General features: G+C 41.5%; 2 protein-coding genes across 2 annotated transcripts; one reads left to right on the top strand and one right to left on the bottom strand.

The window, feature by feature from the left end:
* Window positions 1-371: 371 nt before the first annotated feature.
* On the top strand, window positions 372-5,959 carry LOC308095361 (major histocompatibility complex class I-related gene protein-like). Its single transcript, XM_080442411.1, has 5 exons — window positions 372-470; window positions 1,661-1,927; window positions 2,297-2,575; window positions 3,898-4,200; window positions 4,828-5,959. The coding sequence occupies exons 1-5, from the start codon at window positions 422-424 to the stop codon at window positions 5,034-5,036; spliced, it is 1,107 nt and encodes a 368-aa protein (XP_080298537.1). The 5' UTR covers window positions 372-421; the 3' UTR covers window positions 5,037-5,959.
* A 2,986-nt stretch (window positions 5,960-8,945) lies between these two features.
* LOC308095477 (germ cell-specific gene 1-like protein) lies at window positions 8,946-15,344 on the bottom strand (the record flags this gene model as incomplete). The annotated part of the gene is made up of 7 exons (XM_080442535.1): window positions 8,946-9,419; window positions 9,450-9,612; window positions 10,014-10,125; window positions 10,890-11,048; window positions 11,312-11,371; window positions 12,783-12,977; window positions 15,149-15,344. The coding sequence occupies 7 exons, from the start codon at window positions 15,342-15,344 to the stop codon at window positions 8,946-8,948; spliced, it is 1,359 nt and encodes a 452-aa protein (XP_080298661.1).
* Between the last annotated feature and the right edge of the window lie 4,354 nt (window positions 15,345-19,698).

Raw genomic sequence — 19,698 nt, 5'->3', positions numbered from 1 at the left:
ATTTTAACAATAAATCTTGTATGGGGGTCTCTGGCACTAGATATTTTCAGATGGGGGTGTGTGTGTGTGTGTGTGTGTGTGTGTGTGTGTGTGTGTGTGTGTGTGTGTGTGTGTGTGTGTGTGTGTGTTAAATCAAAGGTTGATATCTGTAGGTAAATTCATTCATAAATGCTGAGAGATTCATATATTAATCTCTCTGCAATAATGATATTTACTGTAAATAATAAAGTCTCATATTGTGTTTACTTTCACTTTTAACCTCAGTTGGTGAAATCCTCCTAGCAACACATGATGAAACAACATTTGTTACATTTCTATTGGCTAGAATTGGACGCTGACGTCATCTTCTTCATGTTACTGAGAGACTCGTATCAACTACAGTGAGGAAACAGCCTTTTATATTCTTCACACCGTCGTCAAGATGAAAGAGTTTACTTTACTGTGGATGTTTTGTCATGTCGTCTCTCCAGGTAAAGTCTTGCTTTGCTTCTATTCTTTCATTTAAATTCTTGTGGTTTTCATTGCATTGTGATTCTTCTGTTACTGCGTACTAGGTTAACAGCACTGAGGAATGACCTGGCTTTGTACAACTTAATGCTGGTTAATACATAGCCTACGTTTAAACTTTTATAACCAAGTAACTTGAAGGCAGACTATTGTTCTACTTTATTAATAGGCTACTTGATTTGATTTTATTGTATTTTGTTAAAACACTCTCACATATTTAATCTCAGTAGATAATGTAATGTTTCAAATCCAAAACCCTTCCGTTGTAAAAATGACTGTACTCACAGTGGCCACTAGAGGGCGCTTTGTACTAAGTTATTCTGTGTGTGAACATGTTCAATTCCATCTGGCTCCACTTTTCATTTTACCATTAGTGTGTATTGAAAACCTGAAGTCAGACAGACAGACAGACAGACAGACAGACAGACAGACAGACAGACAGAGAGACAGACAGACAGACAGACAGACAGACAGACAGACAGACAGACAGACAGACAGACAGACAGACAGACAGACAGACAGACAGACAGACAGACAGACAGATGGGTGGGTTCATACCAGTGGTGGTCTAATAGTGGACAAAGTATCTTATTCTCAAGTAGATACTCAAGCACACATTACAAAGTACATTTTCTTTTTATTATCAATGCATTGCTGTATTGAAATAGAAAATAGCTGATGATGTGGTTTATTCATAATATATTTGTTTGGGTGAAAATGAAATGTAGTACCATCAAAAATAACAATATTTCTATTTGAAATGTGAAAATTATCAGCTTGCAAAAAAAAAAGAAGTACAGTACTCAAGTAAATGTAGGCTACTTAGTTACTGTCCACCACTGGTTCATACAGACAGAAAGTAAAACATAACTAATGTGTTTGATGCCCTCTCTTCTATATAAAGGCATTAAACCTTAAAACGTATTGTTGTGATTTAATAAATAAAAAACATTGTAATTCAATAATGTTAACCCCTTTACCCCTGTCATCCCTATTTTGTGCATCATGGCAAAAATGAAAAAACTAAAATAGCTGATTTACATGTGACTTGGGACATGTGAGCTTGTAGATCAGCTATTTCCGTTATTCATCATACAATAAAGTACAAGTGGGTTAAGTGGTTAAACTGTTAAATTTCCATTTTGTTTCACAGTGACTCACTCCCTGAAAAACTTCTACACTACATCCTCTGAAGTCCCAAACTTCCCAGAGTTTGTGTTTGTTGTGATGGTTGATGATGTTCAGACAGAGTATTATGACAGCAACACACAGAGATTCGTTCCCAAACAGGACTGGATGAACCAGATCACAACAGAAGACCCACAGTACTGGGAGAGGAGCACTAGGATAGCTGTGGATAAGCAGCAGATCAACAAGGTCAACATGGACACTGTAAAGCAGCGCTTTAACCAAACTGGAGGTATGTTGATGTTTCACTTCATACTGCTGAAATGATTTAATTCACATTGTTGGAAAAACAATCAGTAAGATGTGACTAACACACAGAGCATACAAGAGGAGTGGAGCGGGGGGGGGGGGGGGGGGGGACGACACACAACATGAGTGGAGCATTTGTGGTTTAGGACCGGCACACAGTGTGTGTGTGTGTGTGTGTGTGTGTGTGTGTGTGTGTGTGTGTTGGGGGGGTGCACGTAGCTTCCATCCATACATTAATGTCAGTGGTTTTATATGGACATTCTGTTGTTCACTGTGGTAAAGACAGAATATCAACCACTGTCTGTCTGTCTGTCTGTCTGTCTGTCTGTCTGTCTGTCTGTCTGTCTCTCAGGTGTCCACATCATCCAGACGATGAATGGTTGTGAGTGGGATGATGAGACTGGAGACATTGATGGTTTTGAACAGCATGGTTATGATGGAGAGGACTTCCTCTCATTTGACCTGAAGACAGAGACATGGATCACTCCTAAACCACAGGGTTTCATCACTAAACTGAAATTGGATCAAAACAAAGCTTACACAGCATACATGAAGCACTACTACACCAGTGTGTGCATTGAAGAGCTGAAGAAGCTTGTGAACTATGGGAAGAAGACTCTACAGAGAACAGGTACAACAACAAGATGTGATGGAGTTGTACTTAACCCATTCAAACCGGGAACGCATCTGTGTAACCACTTTATCCATATTTTATACTTTGGATATTCAAAAATAGCAGATCTACAAGCTCATAGCGCGGCACCGAGTGCCGCGCTATGAGCTTGTAGATCTGCTATTTTTGAAAAATCTTGACCAAGGCAAAATACGTTTTTCAGAAAACTGTTCTTCACGATTTTTCAAAAATAGCGGATCTACAAGCTCATAGTGCGGCACTTGGTGCCGTGCTATGAGCTTGTAGATCTACTATTTTTGAATAGCCAAAGAAGTCTAAAAATGACACCGATTATTTCCCGGTCTAAATGAGTTAAAATGAAGAGATGAACATGAAAGGGACAAGTCGTCTGTCTCTTTGTCTCTCTGACTCCCACCCCTCCATTTTCTGTTTCTTCATGTCTCTCTTTTGGTCTCTCTCCTGTCTCTCTCCTCTTCTATCCCTGTCTTTGTATCTATCCTTCTCTCTCTTTTTCTCTCCGCCGGAGGCGGAGAGTATGTTTTCGCTTCGTCCCGCTGTGTGTCCCCTCCCCCCCAGCCAAGCTAACATTGGTCAAGCTCCACGTGACACGTGACAATATGTTGACACCAATGCTTTTGATTGGCTAGAGGGACGCATGACGAAATAAAATCCTATAAAAAGGTGTGTCACTTGTTTTTTGAAGTGAGGTAAGACAGGATCAATCAGTCTTGATTGGAACAGTACCTTCCAGTACAAATCACCTGTCCGTGCGTGTGTGTGTCCCTCTGAGAACACCTAACATTGGTCAAGTTTCATGTAATAAATTATAAATATATAAATAGCTTAGACAGGAACAGTACTATCCAGTACAAACAGAGATCACAGCTGAGATCACACAATGCAACTCCCATTACGCAAACTGAAGAAGCAGTAAATCATCGTCTGAAACCTGATGCAAAGGCCAAAGCTAAGAAACAGAGACAAAGAACACTAAACAGAGACAAAGAATCCCTAAATGACAAAAAACGATAGCACAGGTCTGCTGGCGGAGACTTGTGCTCCGAGGAGCACATTTTCTAGTTATCTCTGTTCTTTCCTGCCTCTCTGTCTCTTACCCCCACCCTCTCATTCTCTCTATTTATACTTTTTCTCCTCCATCTCTCTTTCATTTAATTTGTTCGAATGTTTTCTTATTGTCATGAAATACAACAGTTCCTAAATAAAAGTCAACAAATCCACATTCAAATGCAAACCACTACATCTCTAATCTCTCTCTCTCTCTCTCTCTCTCTCTCTCTCTCTCTCTCTCTCTCTCTCAGAGCTTCCCTCTGTATCTTTCCTCCAGAAGACTCCATCCTCTCCAGTGAGGTGTCACGCTACAGGTTTCTACCCAGACAGAGTCATCATGTTCTGGGCTAAAGATGGAGAGGAGCTCCAGGAGAACGTGGACCATGGAGAGCTCCTCCCCAACCATGATGGAACCTTCCAGATGAGCGTTGACCTGAACCTGACCTCAGTCAAACATGAAGACTGGAAGCAGCACGAGTGTGTGTTTGAGCTCTATGGGGTCAAAGAGGTCTTCAAGTACACACTGGACCGAGAGCTGATCAAGACCAACTGGGGTAAGACTGTTATTATAGGACTAAAGGAGGAATGGATGTGCTGCCAAAGAAGTTAGATCAAAGGAATTCACTAGCCAGGACAATGACTGGCTGGATCACATGATCATACTATTAAAACTAAATACATTTATGTAATATATATGTCCAGTATCAGAAAATAAAAATGAACTGAACTGAATATAGACTACATTAGAGTGAGTTCACTGTACTGAACACAGTGATCTGGTCCATAATAACTAGGGATGGGTATCGTTACTGATGCTGCCTATCCATCCTCACTATGATAATGTTTTTTATTCACATGAAATACAAATATTGTATTATTGTTTAGATGAGGAGAGGACAATTGTCCGGTAGTGTTACAGCTTCAATATCACAAATAAAATGTACTTAAAGAATTTCAGATACCAAATAATTACAGTTGAAAACAGCTGTACCAAATTAGCACCGTTTCTGTGTACCATAATAATAATAGACAGACAGAAAGACAGTCTGACTGACTCAGATATACACAGATATACATACAGTCAGATATAGAATATAAATGAATGGTTGGATGGATGGATGTCCTGTTATAAGATAATTCCTCACTCTTTCATTTCTGGTTTATGTATTTTATTGCTGCAGTTGAACCCAAAGACAACACGACCATCCTCATCATCATCACTGTGGTGGTTCTCGCTGTCATCATCATCATCCTCGTTGCCATGGGAGTCTACCATCGTCACGTTCTCCTACAACACTGTGGTGGTAGGCCTGATGACCAACATCAACCAGAAGGCCGACCTGCAGGAGGTGACAGAGCTGTCACTGAGCTACCTCTGCTTGAACGCTAAAACCAAGGAGAAGGTTATGGATTTGTGTACAACACAATGTCAGAGGACCTACACCCCCCTCATGATGATGACAAAACCTGAACAATATTCACAAAAAAACCTATATTTACAAAATATGTGTGGATTGAGCTCCTTGGCCTGCTGCCAGCATGGAGAACAGTGTGAAGTGGTTTGCGAGATTAGCTGTGGACGCTTGCGCGCGCGCACACACACACACACACACACACACACACACACTCTGTGCCAGGACCATGACTCATAATACAGTTGTGCAGCCATTCTATTGCTTTGATACATGCACTCTTTCTTCCACATAATGTGAGGAGGGGTGATTCCTAGCTTCACCTATACAGTCTGTTTCATAACTGGGAGTATTTGTCAACACACTTATAAGTTTCTGGTAGTAGAATAGAATATCATCTTTTGTTCAGCTGAACTTAGGTACAGGCATTAATGACATTCCATGTTTTTTTTTAAATATATGATGTCTGATAAGTTTAAGCGTGGATGTTATACCAAGTATGCAGGGGAGATAATCTGAAGCTGTTCAATTGCGTAGGATTTTACTAATTAATTCAAAGTCATTGTGGAGAATGCTTGTAGCATTTGGGTGAATTACATGGAATGTTCTAACAGCCCAAATTGTTCTGTTGGTTGACATTTCCAACTGAAAGGAGGAGAAAGAGTTTTGTACAAATTGTGTCATAGCATTTAGTGTTAAATTAACACAGAGCATGTTTGTACTCTGAATTAAACAACCAATCCAGATTTTGTTTATTGCGGTTTTCCAAGAGACAAAATGATTGACAAATACTGTAACAAGAAGGCAACAGGAAGGTTTGGTGGAAGGAGTAGTGTAGTGTGGTTCACAAACTCTGGAGCTACTGTCCTAACCAAACTTAAACTAACTAGGCTGCTGGGCCGCTGTTCGGCCTGAATAAAGTTTTAACCCTCTGTCTTTTACTCTGTCTCTCTGTTGTTCCCTGGCTGTATATACAGTATGGAGACAGATTATTAACATAATATTCTGTCCAACACTTGAAGCATCTGTCCTCATGTTCTTATACCATAATATACTTCTATCTAGATGTAGGGAAACTAAACTATAGGATACCATATAGGAAACCAGGTAAACAATGAACCCAGCATAAGTACACATTAAAGGGGTATTTCACTTTCAAAAAAACTTTTGGTCATTTTATCATCTACTCAGGCCTTTGTGAACCCCCCAGACAGTTTTTAAGTTGCTTGATTCATTATTTAGATATTTGATATTCATTTTATCAGACACGCCCCCTTCCTATACAAACCCATTATAACTTCAAACTCCATTTTAACCATGTTAGATTCATCAAAAACACCCGTCCTTGGTTCTGGTGACTCACCCTGCCCTCCTAATGCGTGAGGGGGCCGTGTTTTTCCGATTACTTTTTTCATTTATTTTATTTACATTTTTTATTGTATTTTATTTTTTTCATTTTCAAAAAAAAATATTAAAAATAAATGAAAAAAGTAATTGAAAAAACACGGCCCCCTCATGCATTAGGAGGGCAGGATGAGTCACCAGAACCAAGGACGGGTGTTTTTGATGAATCTAACATGGTTAAATTGAATTTTGAAGTTACAATGGGTTTGTATAGGAAGGGGGCGTGTCTGTTAAAATGAATATCAAATATCTAAATAATGAATCAAGCAACTTAAAAACTGTCTGGGGGGTTCACAAAGGCCTGAGTAGATGATAAAATGACCAAAAGTTTTTTTGAAAGTGAAATACCCCTTTAAGTTCATATTATAGTTCATAGCAATTCAGTCATTTTACATGAATAGGTTTATCCAACCAGCAACAGTATAAATAGAACAATTATTGGCTATTCGCATACAGTTGATTTGATTGTCACACAATTTCATACATTTCTAAATGGGCATGATGGCAATATTAATTTGAAACATATGGTTAGTTTTTGTGTAGATATTTAGAAACACCATAACATTGATGGTTGATAAGGATATTGGAATACATGTGTTCACCAAGAACAGGAGATGTACAGGAATTTGTCTTTGTAACATTGTTGTTAAAAAAAAACGTATCAAAATCACAGTTACAAAACCATTCATACACTGAAGCAACCAGTTGCACAGGAAAAACGTATCAGATCTATCTTAACCACTGTATTTTACACTGCATTTTATGAGTCTCTGTCAACCTCAGGATCTTCAATCTTCCAGAATTTCCAGAAGTCTCCAAAGCAGTGTGTGGTAGATACTTACAGTGTATCTCCATGGTATCGCTCATGGTCTTTCTAGTAGTACAGTACAGTAGTTATACTTACAGTGTATCTCCATAGTATCTCTCATGTTCTTTCTAGTAGTACAGTACAGTAGTTATACTTACAGTGTAGCTCCATAGTATATCTCATGGTGTTTCTAGTAGTACAGTACAGTATTTTGTTCTGGTGCTGAGTTGATCAGCTCAGGTCACTGACTAGTGGATTAATCCTTCCCCGCTTTTTAACCCCATGCCATCAGGATTTGATTATGTGATTGCCGGCTAAACATGGAAAAACAACCGATCATCTTACAGATGTTTTTTTTTTCTCTCTTTTTTTTTATTATCCTAGAGCCAGATTAGCGCCCCTGGGGGCCCCTGGGCACTGAAGTTCCAGAAGGCCCCACGTGCGTGCTCACACACACATGCACGCACCACATCCATGCCATAATTAAAACCAATCTTAATCATTTTAAGATTGCACACCAGTGTATCAAATCCTGTCCATCATACACCTATTGCTCAAAGGCTGCAGTCCACCTGAGCAGATAAGCCTATACAACACAGTCTATACAGTCCTATACAGTTTCATAGACCAACAACTGCAATTCACTCGCAATATAAACAATGGCTTAAATCACAAGCAATTATATGACTGCAAATATAATTACGTAACACAGTAAAGGGGCTTACAACTAAAGTTAGTCATACTGTATGTATCCACTGGCTGGCGTTCATTAGAAATTGAGTTTTAATCATTTGACTGACCTTCATGAAATTGATTTTTGTGTCAGTGCAATGGTGTACAGTACACTTTATGGGTGGAAGCGATGCAAAACACATCTGGATATTGATTGGAGTAGAAAACGGACTTGCTTCCCGACAACCATTTTCGTCAGCTCACACCAACTAAAAAAAAAATTAAATACCAAAATAAAACAACCCACTAATACATTAGGCTATATTCCATGCGTTGCATGGAATATAGCCTAATGTATTAGTGGGTTGTTTTATTTTAGTTGAGCTTGCAACCCGTTACACTCCCCTGACATATTTGAGGCATTCAGCCTCACATCGCTGATCATCTTCATCAAACAGTCAGACAGACAGACAATCGCTGCAGTACTTTTCCTTCCTCACTCATTAATTGGATTTAGAACATAAAAGTATTCCTGCTTGTTGATTTTTAACACTCTGATAACACGGAACCCTACCTGCTCTCTCTCTTCACCTCCTATGCTCCATTGATTGATTGATTGAATATTTTATTAGGCAAAAAAATGTAAAACAGCACAGTATTTAAATTTAAAATACTTTGTCTAAAAGGTCAGTTCAAAAAAGTCCTTGCTGTCTTGTTTCCATTGAGGTCCTTGGTATTCAATTCATAGTCATATATAGTGGCACCAACAGTTCACAGTTCACCGACACAGAACAACAGCCAAGCTAGCACATTGTCACTCTCTCACCACCAGTCACCACTTCCACAGCCTTCACAATAAAACAATAAATCATGAGACTATTATTAGTTTTTCTGGAAACATTTATTTAATTCCGATTGGATAATTATATCATGATCAAGAGAATGGGTGATATTTTCACGGAGCAAATTTTGTATTTCTTCCCAAACACGGAGGGCCCTCCCCTCAGCACATGGAGCCCTCCCTCTCCTCCTCCTGCAGGTGGTATTCTACCTCGTCCATCTCTCTCTCACAGTCCTCACATCCCTCCAGCCCGCAGCCCTCCACCACCACCACCCCGTTGTGAGGCTGCTCCACCAGCCTCCCTCCTCCTCCCATTATCATTCCTCCTGGTCCTGCTAATCCTACGCCCATCACTCCTGCTCCTGCAACGGCACTTCCTATCCTCACTCCTGTCATCCCTGGCCCTCCTACCACCATTCCTCCCCCCGTTCCTCCCACCCCGATCCCTCCCCCGCCGACCATCAGGGCCCCCCCGGCTCCGTACGCCAGAGGCCCCACGGCGGGGCCCATTCCTCGGGGCCACAGCGGGTCCAGGAGCGCCCCCTGTTGGGCCAGTTGCATCAGCTGGCTGACCGAGTAGATTCCGACTCCTCCGACTCCAGGTCCCAACACCATGCCTCCTCCTCCTCCTCCTCCTCCTCCTCCTCCTGCTCCTCCTCCTCCTGCTCCTCCCATCACCACCTCGTCGTAGGAGGGGGCGTGGGAGGCGGCCTGCGCCTCCTCCAGCCGCATGCGGGCACGGGTCCGCATCTCGATGAGGGTCTTGGTGTAGGAGTTGAGCGTGGCGACGGCCGCCGCCATGCAGCAGCTGAACGACAGCCACGCCATGCTGGGAGGGGGTGGGGGGAGGAGGAAGGAGGGAGGGGGCGTAAGGGAGACAGAGGTTGTTTGTTTTAAACAGCTCATCATGGCTCTTTTTGACTACAAGAACTATGCGGACTAACCATACCTGTGAAACGTATTTCACAGGTGGATGTTTCTATATTGTCCATGCCAAACAGAAACAAACTTTTCAGTATTACCCGTATAACTCTGAAAATGTGACCAAAGTACAGCCAACTAGTTCAATTTGATCTATTTTTGGAAAGGAAATAACTCTGGAGACATTATTGATGAATTTGATTATAATTTGGTATTACTCTCTAGAGCGTTCAATGAAGAATGGTCTCCAGTCGTGTCTTTCTCAATGATCTCATCGCTGTGTGAATGTGGTCAGATGAGGTGACTTACGCAAAGGACCAGCCATAGTCCCAGGTCTGTGGCCTCCAGTCTTTAGGGCCTATGGTGACGGTCATCTGGAACACTGTGGAGTACATCATATGAGCCACCATCCCCATCAGCCCTGAGGAGAGATAATGCATGTCCCTATACTTTATTTATTCTATTTTATATAAAAACTAATAGAATACGCACATCACTTGGTTTAGGTGCTGGGTTAGAAAGTAACATGAAGAAAAAGAATAAACCGGCACACTCATCTGCTCCAATGTAAATTGGAGCCAAGGCTCTTCATTGGGTCAAACTCTATTTCAATTTTTTCTATAACCTTTATATTTTTATATAACTTTGAATGTTCCAAGTACATGCCATTCGTTTGTCAGAACCTTCACTAAAACATCCAGGACAACGCTCCACACGTCCCAGACACTTCTCCCTTCTGGCTCCCAAACTCCCCATTGCAGTTAGAACTGCAGACTCACTCCCAATTTTCCGTCGTAATCTGAAGACTTCAGACTTCGCAACACTTGCCCTAGCCTTGACGACCATGCAGTCGTATGCAAAGGCTAAATGTAATTTATATAGCATATTATTTAGACAGATGCCAGGTTCATTTGTTGACCTGGCATCCTATAATATTATAATGTTTAGACTGATTCTTGGTTTACCTATCCTAGATTAGCACTACACTGTCTCTATGTATTTGATGAATTACCTATTAATATTTGATGTTTACCTTGCAAATTGTCTCTAAATTCAGCAACTTAAAAACTGTCTAGGGTGCTCACAAAAGCCTGAGTAGATGTTAAAATGACCTCAAACATGTTTGAAAGTGAAATGTCCCTTTAACTTATCGATTAGTTGAGATTACTCATCTCATCTTCTGACCTGAGAGGACGGTGCACATGGCGGCGAAGGCGTTGATCTTGAGGGCGTTCATCTCCCTCTTGGCACAGAGACACAGCACCTCCACCCACATCAGCAGGAAGCCCATGGCCAGCAGACCAATGTACGTGCATTCACTATACACTGAGAGCCACAGCACCCCTGCAGGACAGAGCACAGAGAAGAGTTGGAGAGACATTACACACACAAACAGAGAGAGAGAGAGAGAGAGAGAGAGAGAGAGAGAGAGAGAGAGAGAGAGAGAGAGAGAGAGAGTCTAAAATCGGTCTAAAACATGCTTTCTAAAAGACATTCTGTACATTGAAACCAGGTAAACAATGAACCTAGCATCTGTCCCCTGCCATCATACAGTACCTACGCGTACTGTATGTCTGGTGTCATACAGTACAGTAAACAGTACAAACCTTGGGTCTCTCCTGGTGTCAGCTCAAGGAAGCTTCGACATTTCTCCACCTGGTCATTACCTGAAAAAATAAATAAACCAGACAGATAGTCACTGTTTTGTTTTTGTTCCTTAACACATTGCATGCCAGTCGCGTAGATCTACGCGAACCTATTTAAAGCCGCAGCGTGCCAGTCGCGTAGATCTACGCGAACCGCCGATTCCCATTGAAATTGCCCCAGGTGCACTTTCCGAATTTTTTTGATCCATTTCCGTTTCCGGTTTCCGGTCGGAAACAGAATTATTCGGGTTCCGTTTTTTTCGATCGTATCCGCTTCCTGTCTGGGATCCTGTTTAAAACTCGATTTTCTCGGTTGTTGTTTTTCTCCTCGCTGATCACTGTTTAGCGTTGATCGGCTGTATCTTCAAGATGGCGGCTCGCATTTGGAAACTGTTTTCGCTGGCCGTTTCTCACAGATCCGCTGTGTGTTTAGAACCAAATGAACGTGCACTTTTAACTTATTTAGCGAGGTCTGTGGCGACATGAAAAAAACAAAAAAACAACAATAAAACGCTGGCACTGGTGAGTACATTATGAGATTAAACTCTGGCATGGAATGTGTTAATAGTACGGTATTAAAACCATTAACGCACGCACGCACGCACACACACACACACACACACACACACACACACACACACACACACACACACACACACACACACACACACACACACACACACACACACACACACACACACACACACACACACACACACACACACACACACACACACACACACACACACACACACAAAGTTTCCTTGTCCACACATAAAGCAGCAGCTTTCTTCTGAATAAATAAAGTACGGACTCCGCAGTAGCCATTAACAGCCGCCTCTTGAGGTCATCTCCCATCTCAGATTTCCACACTTTCCTCATCCCATTCAAGAGATTCCAGGCAAATGCCCCCCAGACCTTCAGATCCTGTTCCGTCGAGGCAATAGACGCCAGTCGAAGACAGTGTGCCTCAGAAGACTTGGACTAAAGGCCTGGTCACTGGTTGACTTCAACTCTTCTGTAGAAAGCTGGGAACTCCTTGTGTGTTGTGCGGGCAAAGAAACTTACAGTACGTGTTTCAACTGACATGAGGGCAAGTAGATTTGAGGGTACATTTTTGGTTGAACTATTCCTTTATAATGAATGCCATGTGGCCCATAGAGCAGGAGCCTGTTTTTCTCCTGTTTCTGTAGCGTGAGGCGGCTTGATGTACAAGTATATCCCCCAGCCATGATGTACAGCACAAGTACACCCCCCTAGAGATGATGCTACTAAGTGATAATGATTGATTATTATAAATATGCTCTGAAAATGCACGTGGCGCACCCATCTGACCACTTAACATCAAGTGGGCCCTGGCTCTATATGCTACCTTTATGGTACGATACATGTACATGTTGTCATGAATCCTCAAACGTGAACACCAACTAACCTTCGTTGTGTTTCTCACAGGACTGCCAGAAGCCGGTGTGGAAGTATCGCAGCATGTATTTGTCCTCTCCGGTCTCCCAGATGTACTGGACGGCGTTGGCCATCTGTCTCCTTCTGATCCTGGCCAGCTCCTCCCTCTGCTGTGGGGACATGGTGATGTTGGACGGCGGGCTCTTAGGGTCCGGGGTCGGGGCCTCTGGAGGAGGGGGGGGGGGTCGGACAGAAGGAAGGGAGAGAAAGACAGACATTGAAGGAGAGATAAGATAAGATGATAAGATGTTTATTGTCACTGTATGGAACATACAACAAATGTTTGTTTAGTGCATCCACATAAACAAATAGCAGCATCAACAAAGAAAGAAATACTGATGGAGCAACATTATGCCATTATTTCATCACATACTGTACCCCTACTACAGCCTTACAGTATGTAGTCACAAAAACAACGAGAACATTGTATTTGATCAGTACTGCAGCAACCATGGTGGCCATGTTTGATGTGCTGAGCCTGAGTTCCTAGTCCTAGGATAGGGATTAAGTGGTTATTCAGACTAATCAATTTAGCTGATAAAAAAAAACTCAATTTGAATATTTTCGAGTCGATTCATGGATAAAATAAAATCTTGCAAATGATTAAAAAAAAATAATGTCTCGATTTTTTGATTAATAGAAAAAGTAATCAATAGAATAATCGATAACAAAATAATTGATAGTTGCAGCCGTCCTACATTAAATCATTCCCCTGCCTGCGGGTCACAGCGGACATGTACCACAGTCACAGAAATCCTCCATAAAACCGCTGTTCAGTATGTAATCTGCCAGTTTTATGTGTAGTGAGGAAATTGAATATGACACGAGGACTAAAATGGGCTTAACCTCTGCAGAGGATAAGATGGGGCATGGAGGTTGTTGTTGGAATCCAGATAACATGCAGTCACAGTCAGATACAAAGAGATAGGGAAGAGATTAGAAACAAAGCTTGGATTACACAGCCACTGCATAGCGACTTGTGAAATGCTTAAATGCAGGTCTGGGAAGAAAACACTTTGGAGAAAAAAAAGAATGAGGTTGCTTTACGATTATACTGTGTAAATGTACAGCATTAACAACCACAGAAGATGAAAAAAATAAAACAAAACTTGTAGCATGATATATTATGAAAACGGGGCACTCTTGCTCCATTAGCATCTTTAATAGATGAGATGTTTCAGTCCAGTTGGCCTCCATCATAACTTACATGATAAGAGTATTCTATCTATCTATCTACAGCTATCTATCTATCTATCTATATATCTCTACCTACATGAAAAGAGTATTCTATCTATCTACTGTATCTCTATCCAACCATCTATCTATCTATCTATCTCTAGTGTCTATACAGTATACTATATTTTATATATGACGGGAGATATGTGGCCGGTACGACATACAGTAAATACAGTACTGTAAAAGGCAACAAAAAATACTTGCAATGTGCTCTTGAGCAAGGTACTGAGCCATAATTTGCTCTGTTGCAGCCTGGCCTTGTTTCTCAGACATGAAACCCCTTCCCCATCAACTGAAACCGGAAGCTGTGGTGCAGAACATTGACGGACACTTGGGCAAAGTGTTTACTGACATTAGGGACCCTCAGATTGTATCCATAAGTTTCCAGTGGAGAGTGTGCGTCAGTTCCGGTTGTAGGCTATACATATATGCGGTACCTCCGCCGGATATGTCCCCCACCAGGCCTGTGCATAGGGCCTGCAGTGCCCCAGTAAATTCCCGTGGAAACAGGTGGATACATACACAATGGAACAGTGCAGGGCTACACAGCACAGCTCAACTCTAATACACTGTCAGGCAATAACCTTGTATCTCCATATTTCAACTTTTTAGGTTTCTTTCATAAATTTGTTGTACAGGAGTGTCGTGCAAAAGTCGCATAAAATAGCTGATGTACATCTGCTATTTTCGCTAATTTGAAAGTGGTTCAGTGTATCTGTGGGTTTTAAATAAATACAAGAGCTTAAATAAATACAGGTTATTTTTTCCATTTCCTGAAAAGTAACAGTTTTGGACATACAAGGTTTCCATCTGACAGCGACGATATACAATATCGTCTCTGTCGGGTGGAACTGTTACTTTTCACGATTCAAATTCAAAACTATCAAAAATAGCAGATCTACAAGCTCAAAGCGCTTTTGTGTGACACTGTAGCATGATCAAATAGGGCATTCATTTACGAAAAAAACACAAAAAGTTAGAATATGGAGATAAGAGGTTTCTACCCGACAACAACGATATACAATACGTGTCTGTGTTGAGCACTTTGTCCACTACTGTTTATAAAGTATACAATAGAATAATGTGGCTTCCCTCCCTTACCTGTAGTGAATGCCTGACTGTTGTTCTGTCCACAGTTCTTCATCTTGACCGGAGACAGACAGAGAGGCTTGACCACCTTGTGGGTGCCCTCGATCCAGTAGGAGGTGCAGAAGGCCAGGACAGACAGGGTGAGGGCCAGCGAGGTCAGGGACAGGGACAGCAGGGAGCGGTTGCTTCTGGACATATTCTCCAACATCTTGCCAGCTGGTTGAACCTTGGAGGGTGATGAACTAACGTGAACAGGAAGATAGAGAACAGAAGATACAATTGATAGTTGCAGCCCTACTTGGACAGAAAGATTAGTGAGAGAGAGAGAGAGAAAGGACTAGAAGAGAGATATGGATGCAATGGTTCACAAATAGGGAAAGAATAAGCCTTAATCTTGCCCTAATTGTGAACCATTGCATCCATGTCTCAAAATCTAAATTGTCCCGATGCGCCTCCCTCGCCTCTCCTTTACCTCTCTAACCATTAAGGAGTCAAAGGAGAGGAGAGGGAGGCGTATCGGGCCAATTTTGATCGATCCCGATTGGAAAACAAGGATGCAGGATCACTGACACATTGTGCTGGCCAGGCGAGAGTAGACACAGAAAAGAGAAAAAAAAAAAGAGAGACAGGGAGATGCGGGGGATTAAGGGTGTTTGAGTGGGTGGAGAGGTCAGGGAAGAAGATGAGATGGGACAGGTCAAGAGTTGGTGCATTAGATGGACTGATGAATGAATGGATGGATGGATGGAAAGAAGTATAGGACACTGAGGGGGCGGTGACAAAGGGCAACAGAGTCATGGATGATGAGGCTACGGCATTTAATCACCACCAGAGCGTGAGAGACAGAGATGAGAGAGACAGATGGGTTAAACTCAAGATATATGTGAGGAGGAGGAGGGCTTGTCTCTCTTCATGTCCACTACTGAGAGAGAGAGTGACAACGCAGTAACAGAGACAGAGAGAGAGGGAGAGGCATCCAACAGATTTGGATACACAATCTATACTTATAATAAAAATAACTAAATGGAAATGGAGTTGGTCTCCCAGCATAGTTTATCAAAATACAATCCAAGAATGTGTATCAAGGTACATTCCAAGAGTGGTCGGTCAGGGTAAGACCTCATCATGTCTGGCAAAAGATTGGTATTGCGAGCCACGAGGAGCTAAACATGAGCGAAAGACACTGTATGACACGCAGAAGGCACAAGAAACGTGGATGAATCGATTCCACATTATATTATTTTACGGTTTGCGGTCAACAGAAAACGCTCACCCCCTCTCTCTGCCCAGATGCCCCACTCACGTGAACAGGTGAATGTCATCACTAAGTATTAGCGGCCCCAGCTCCGGTGATCATGCCCACCACCTAATGCCAGTGCAGTACCCAATCTGCCAATTAATGTGAATACCTTTACGTCAATAAAAACACAGGACTTTATATTTAAAGTCACATAATGGCTCCTACAATTGGCATCTGTCTATTGTGTTGATGTCATGAAGTAACACATCTATGTTTTAACATGGACAGTCAGTGAACAAACAAATCTTACTGCTAGAATCCAGGGATTTCTGATCAGCCCCAAGGTGCCTCCATTATATTCTTAGGATGCATCTTTAGATGACCGCCTTTATTCTTCTTCCCCCCACTCTCTGTTCCTTCAATCCTCTGAGAGGGGGGAGGGAGGAGGTTGTAACAGAGTGATTAGTCCGATATCTCAGTCCACCGCTGGATTTGGCGATCCGTGTTAATCTGACAGAGTTAGGTGCGTGTAGTTAATCCCCCTTAATCTCAGTCTCTCGGTGTTCGCTGGGTCCGGCCTGTGGCCACCTGAGTGGGGAAGAACACAAGAGGAAAACATATCAAATCTGGATTAAGTCTCCAAGGAACTTGTTTTCATGATTATTACGAGGAAGAATTACTCCAAATTCCACCACTCAGTATCATCAGGGAACCTTGATTAAACCTTGTGGGGGGGGGAATTACAACTACTGTCAGTGTGGGAGAGCGAGTGTAGTTATTGTGACGATGACGATCATCATCATCATCATAGCAGCAATTAAACAGATGCTGCATTTTTCATTTTACTAATAAAGTATTCAGACATCTGTATTGGGGTAGTTGCAGGGAAGACTTAGACATTAGTTCTGTCATCAAATAGTTATCATTTGCACTATGGGAGCAACAGTTAATGGAACTAATCAATTGAATTGATTATTTTAAAATATATATATATCTATATTTTTAAATCCCTATTTGTGGGCATATCTGCTCACTTATTTGTGTCATCACTTCCTATTGCACCTCTTTATTGTGTATCCTGAGTTCTCTCTCCTGATTGGAAGAAATTGGTATCCCAACCTGAAAATGCATTTTCTGTTTAAGAGCTGGAGAGACAGGGAGACCCTAGCCTGGAAACCTGACGAATCTGCCAGTGCAAAAAAGAAAAAATAGCAATCAGGGCTCAGTATGCAAATATTGGGCAGGTTTATCACCAGAGGCCTTTTTTAATGCAGGTTCCACACAGAGATTCCAGACTAATATCTACGCAGTGATATTAGTCAGGCCATGCCAGGCTAGGGAGAACCCCTGTTACTGAACAAACACTCTATGCAATGATTGCTATAAAAAACACCCACTGCACCTTTAATCCTGTGCAACAAAACAGAATTACAATGAACGAATGAGTCCTAATTTGAGCGCTGAATTCTAATTCTATTCTGATCGCTAAAGCCAGTTCAATTGAGCTGTAATCCATGTATGTGTGGTGGTAATAATCAATGCTGTTCCACTGATAAAGCAAGGGTCCTCCTGATCCACTTTTGCATGGAGATAACGCCGGTCTGTGCTACGGACAGATGAAGCTTAGCATTTAAATAATCTCAGTCAAAGAGATTTCTAGTATAACGCAAAAACTCTTTTGCTATAACATAAAATATGCTATAACAATACAAATTAGGCAAGCATGTGTTTACAGAAGTGCCCTGTGAAAATATATACAGCATTTTGATTTGTGGGACCAACAATATGAGTCAGATATAGTATGTTACCGAGTAAACATTTGGGGTTGTGTACACTACAGGACAGTGATTCATAACTTTCCAATGATACCTACAGTATATTGACATATTTTTTTGATAATGCTAATTTAGGTGACAGCCTTCAAAAAGCAGATCCAGGTGTCAATCTCATCACATTATGAGAGACCAGACACAGTCAGCCAGAAATGATGGGTTTGGTGTAACAGGTCACGTTTTATGTCATTTTAGTGGTAAATGGTGCGTTTATATATTGTGCCTTTATCAAAAAATCTTTACAACGAGCATTACATTCACCCAGTCATACACCAACGGTGGAGGAAACCACACAAGGCAAAGTGTAGGATGTGTCACAGTAATATCCTACACCTTCGAAGTTTAATGAACACTCAGGATGAGCAGGTTGGTGCCTTGTACGGTTTTCCTCCGCCATCCGTGTGTGAATTAGTGAATGTGAAACACACTGTAAAACGCTTTTGAAAGGCGCTATATAAATGTAGTCCATTGAGCATTTCAATTGATGGTTGTAAAAGTAAATCCCTCTCATCAGGACATTGTAATGATCATTAGACTCAGATATATATTTAAAAAAAATTTACTTGGTAATATGAGACTGAAGGTAAAACAAGGTTTTAGAGACATTGTGTAGATTAAGTCTTGTCCTGCAGAAATGTTCTACATTTATGTGAGGGGACTTAATTTAATTGACTACATTTAAAACACATTTATGCCAGTGTGCCAGTGAGGACCCTACTCTGTGCCAATGTTGGCAGTGCACCCGTGCCTATAAGGTTGCCTACCCCTGGCCTACACTCAAGTTTAAAATTGTGGGGGGAAAAAAGCTGATATATGAAAATGATATAAACTCACCATATTTGGCCCCTGGGGACACTGGCTTCTGTGTTCACATCTCCTTCGTCTTCCTGTCACCACGGCTCTTCTGTCATTCCTCCGCCTCCATTTCAGCTTTCGTTCTTGGGCGACTTTCGACCACAAACCCACCCAGATTTCCCCTCTTAATCCGCACAAGTCCATCTGCTCCTCTTGCCCTCCTCTCCATATAGGCTACAGTACTGTGGCTGTTGTTCATCCGTCCACCCGTGTAGCTCTCACCATTGGCCTCATGCTTCCACGGCTCTCTGCATTGGTGGAAGAAATACTGAGATTTTCTACTTAAGTAAAAGTTGAGATATCACAATATAGAATTACTCTGTTACTGTATATTTTTTAATTACTTGTAACAGAGTATTTACTTCAGTAAAACTACAAAAGCATTGGCATCAAAATATACTTACAGTAACAAAGTAAAAGTACTAAAATCTTTCAAAATGTGTCAAAACTGTTCTACTTAAGATCTACTATTTTCAAATAGCCTAAGTACAAAATTAAGTGGTTAATGTCCGTTTTGTAATAATAAATCTAAATCTACAAAGTAACTGGAAAGTAGTAACTAAGTAAATGTAACTAGTAAGCACAATAGGCCTACTTGAGTAAGTGTACTTAGTTACTTTCCACCCAGTAAATCC

The sequence above is a fragment of the Gymnoscopelus braueri genome (genome assembly GCF_963280865.1).
Source record: "Gymnoscopelus braueri genome assembly, chromosome: 11".
NCBI lineage: Eukaryota > Metazoa > Chordata > Actinopteri > Myctophiformes > Myctophidae > Gymnoscopelus > Gymnoscopelus braueri.
This window is presented reverse-complemented; position numbering and strand designations above follow the sequence as displayed.

Excerpts from the sequence above, each read along its gene's own strand:
- LOC308095361 (XM_080442411.1), top strand. The coding sequence starts at position 422 with ATGAAAGAGTTTACTTTACTGTGGATGTTTTGTCATGTCGTCTCTCCA. Across the intron at positions 2,576-3,897 it reads GAAGACTCTACAGAGAACAG|AGCTTCCCTCTGTATCTTTC; the intron begins GTACAACAACAA and ends TCTCTCTCTCAG. Across the intron at positions 4,201-4,827 it reads GCTGATCAAGACCAACTGGG|TTGAACCCAAAGACAACACG; the intron begins GTAAGACTGTTA and ends TTATTGCTGCAG.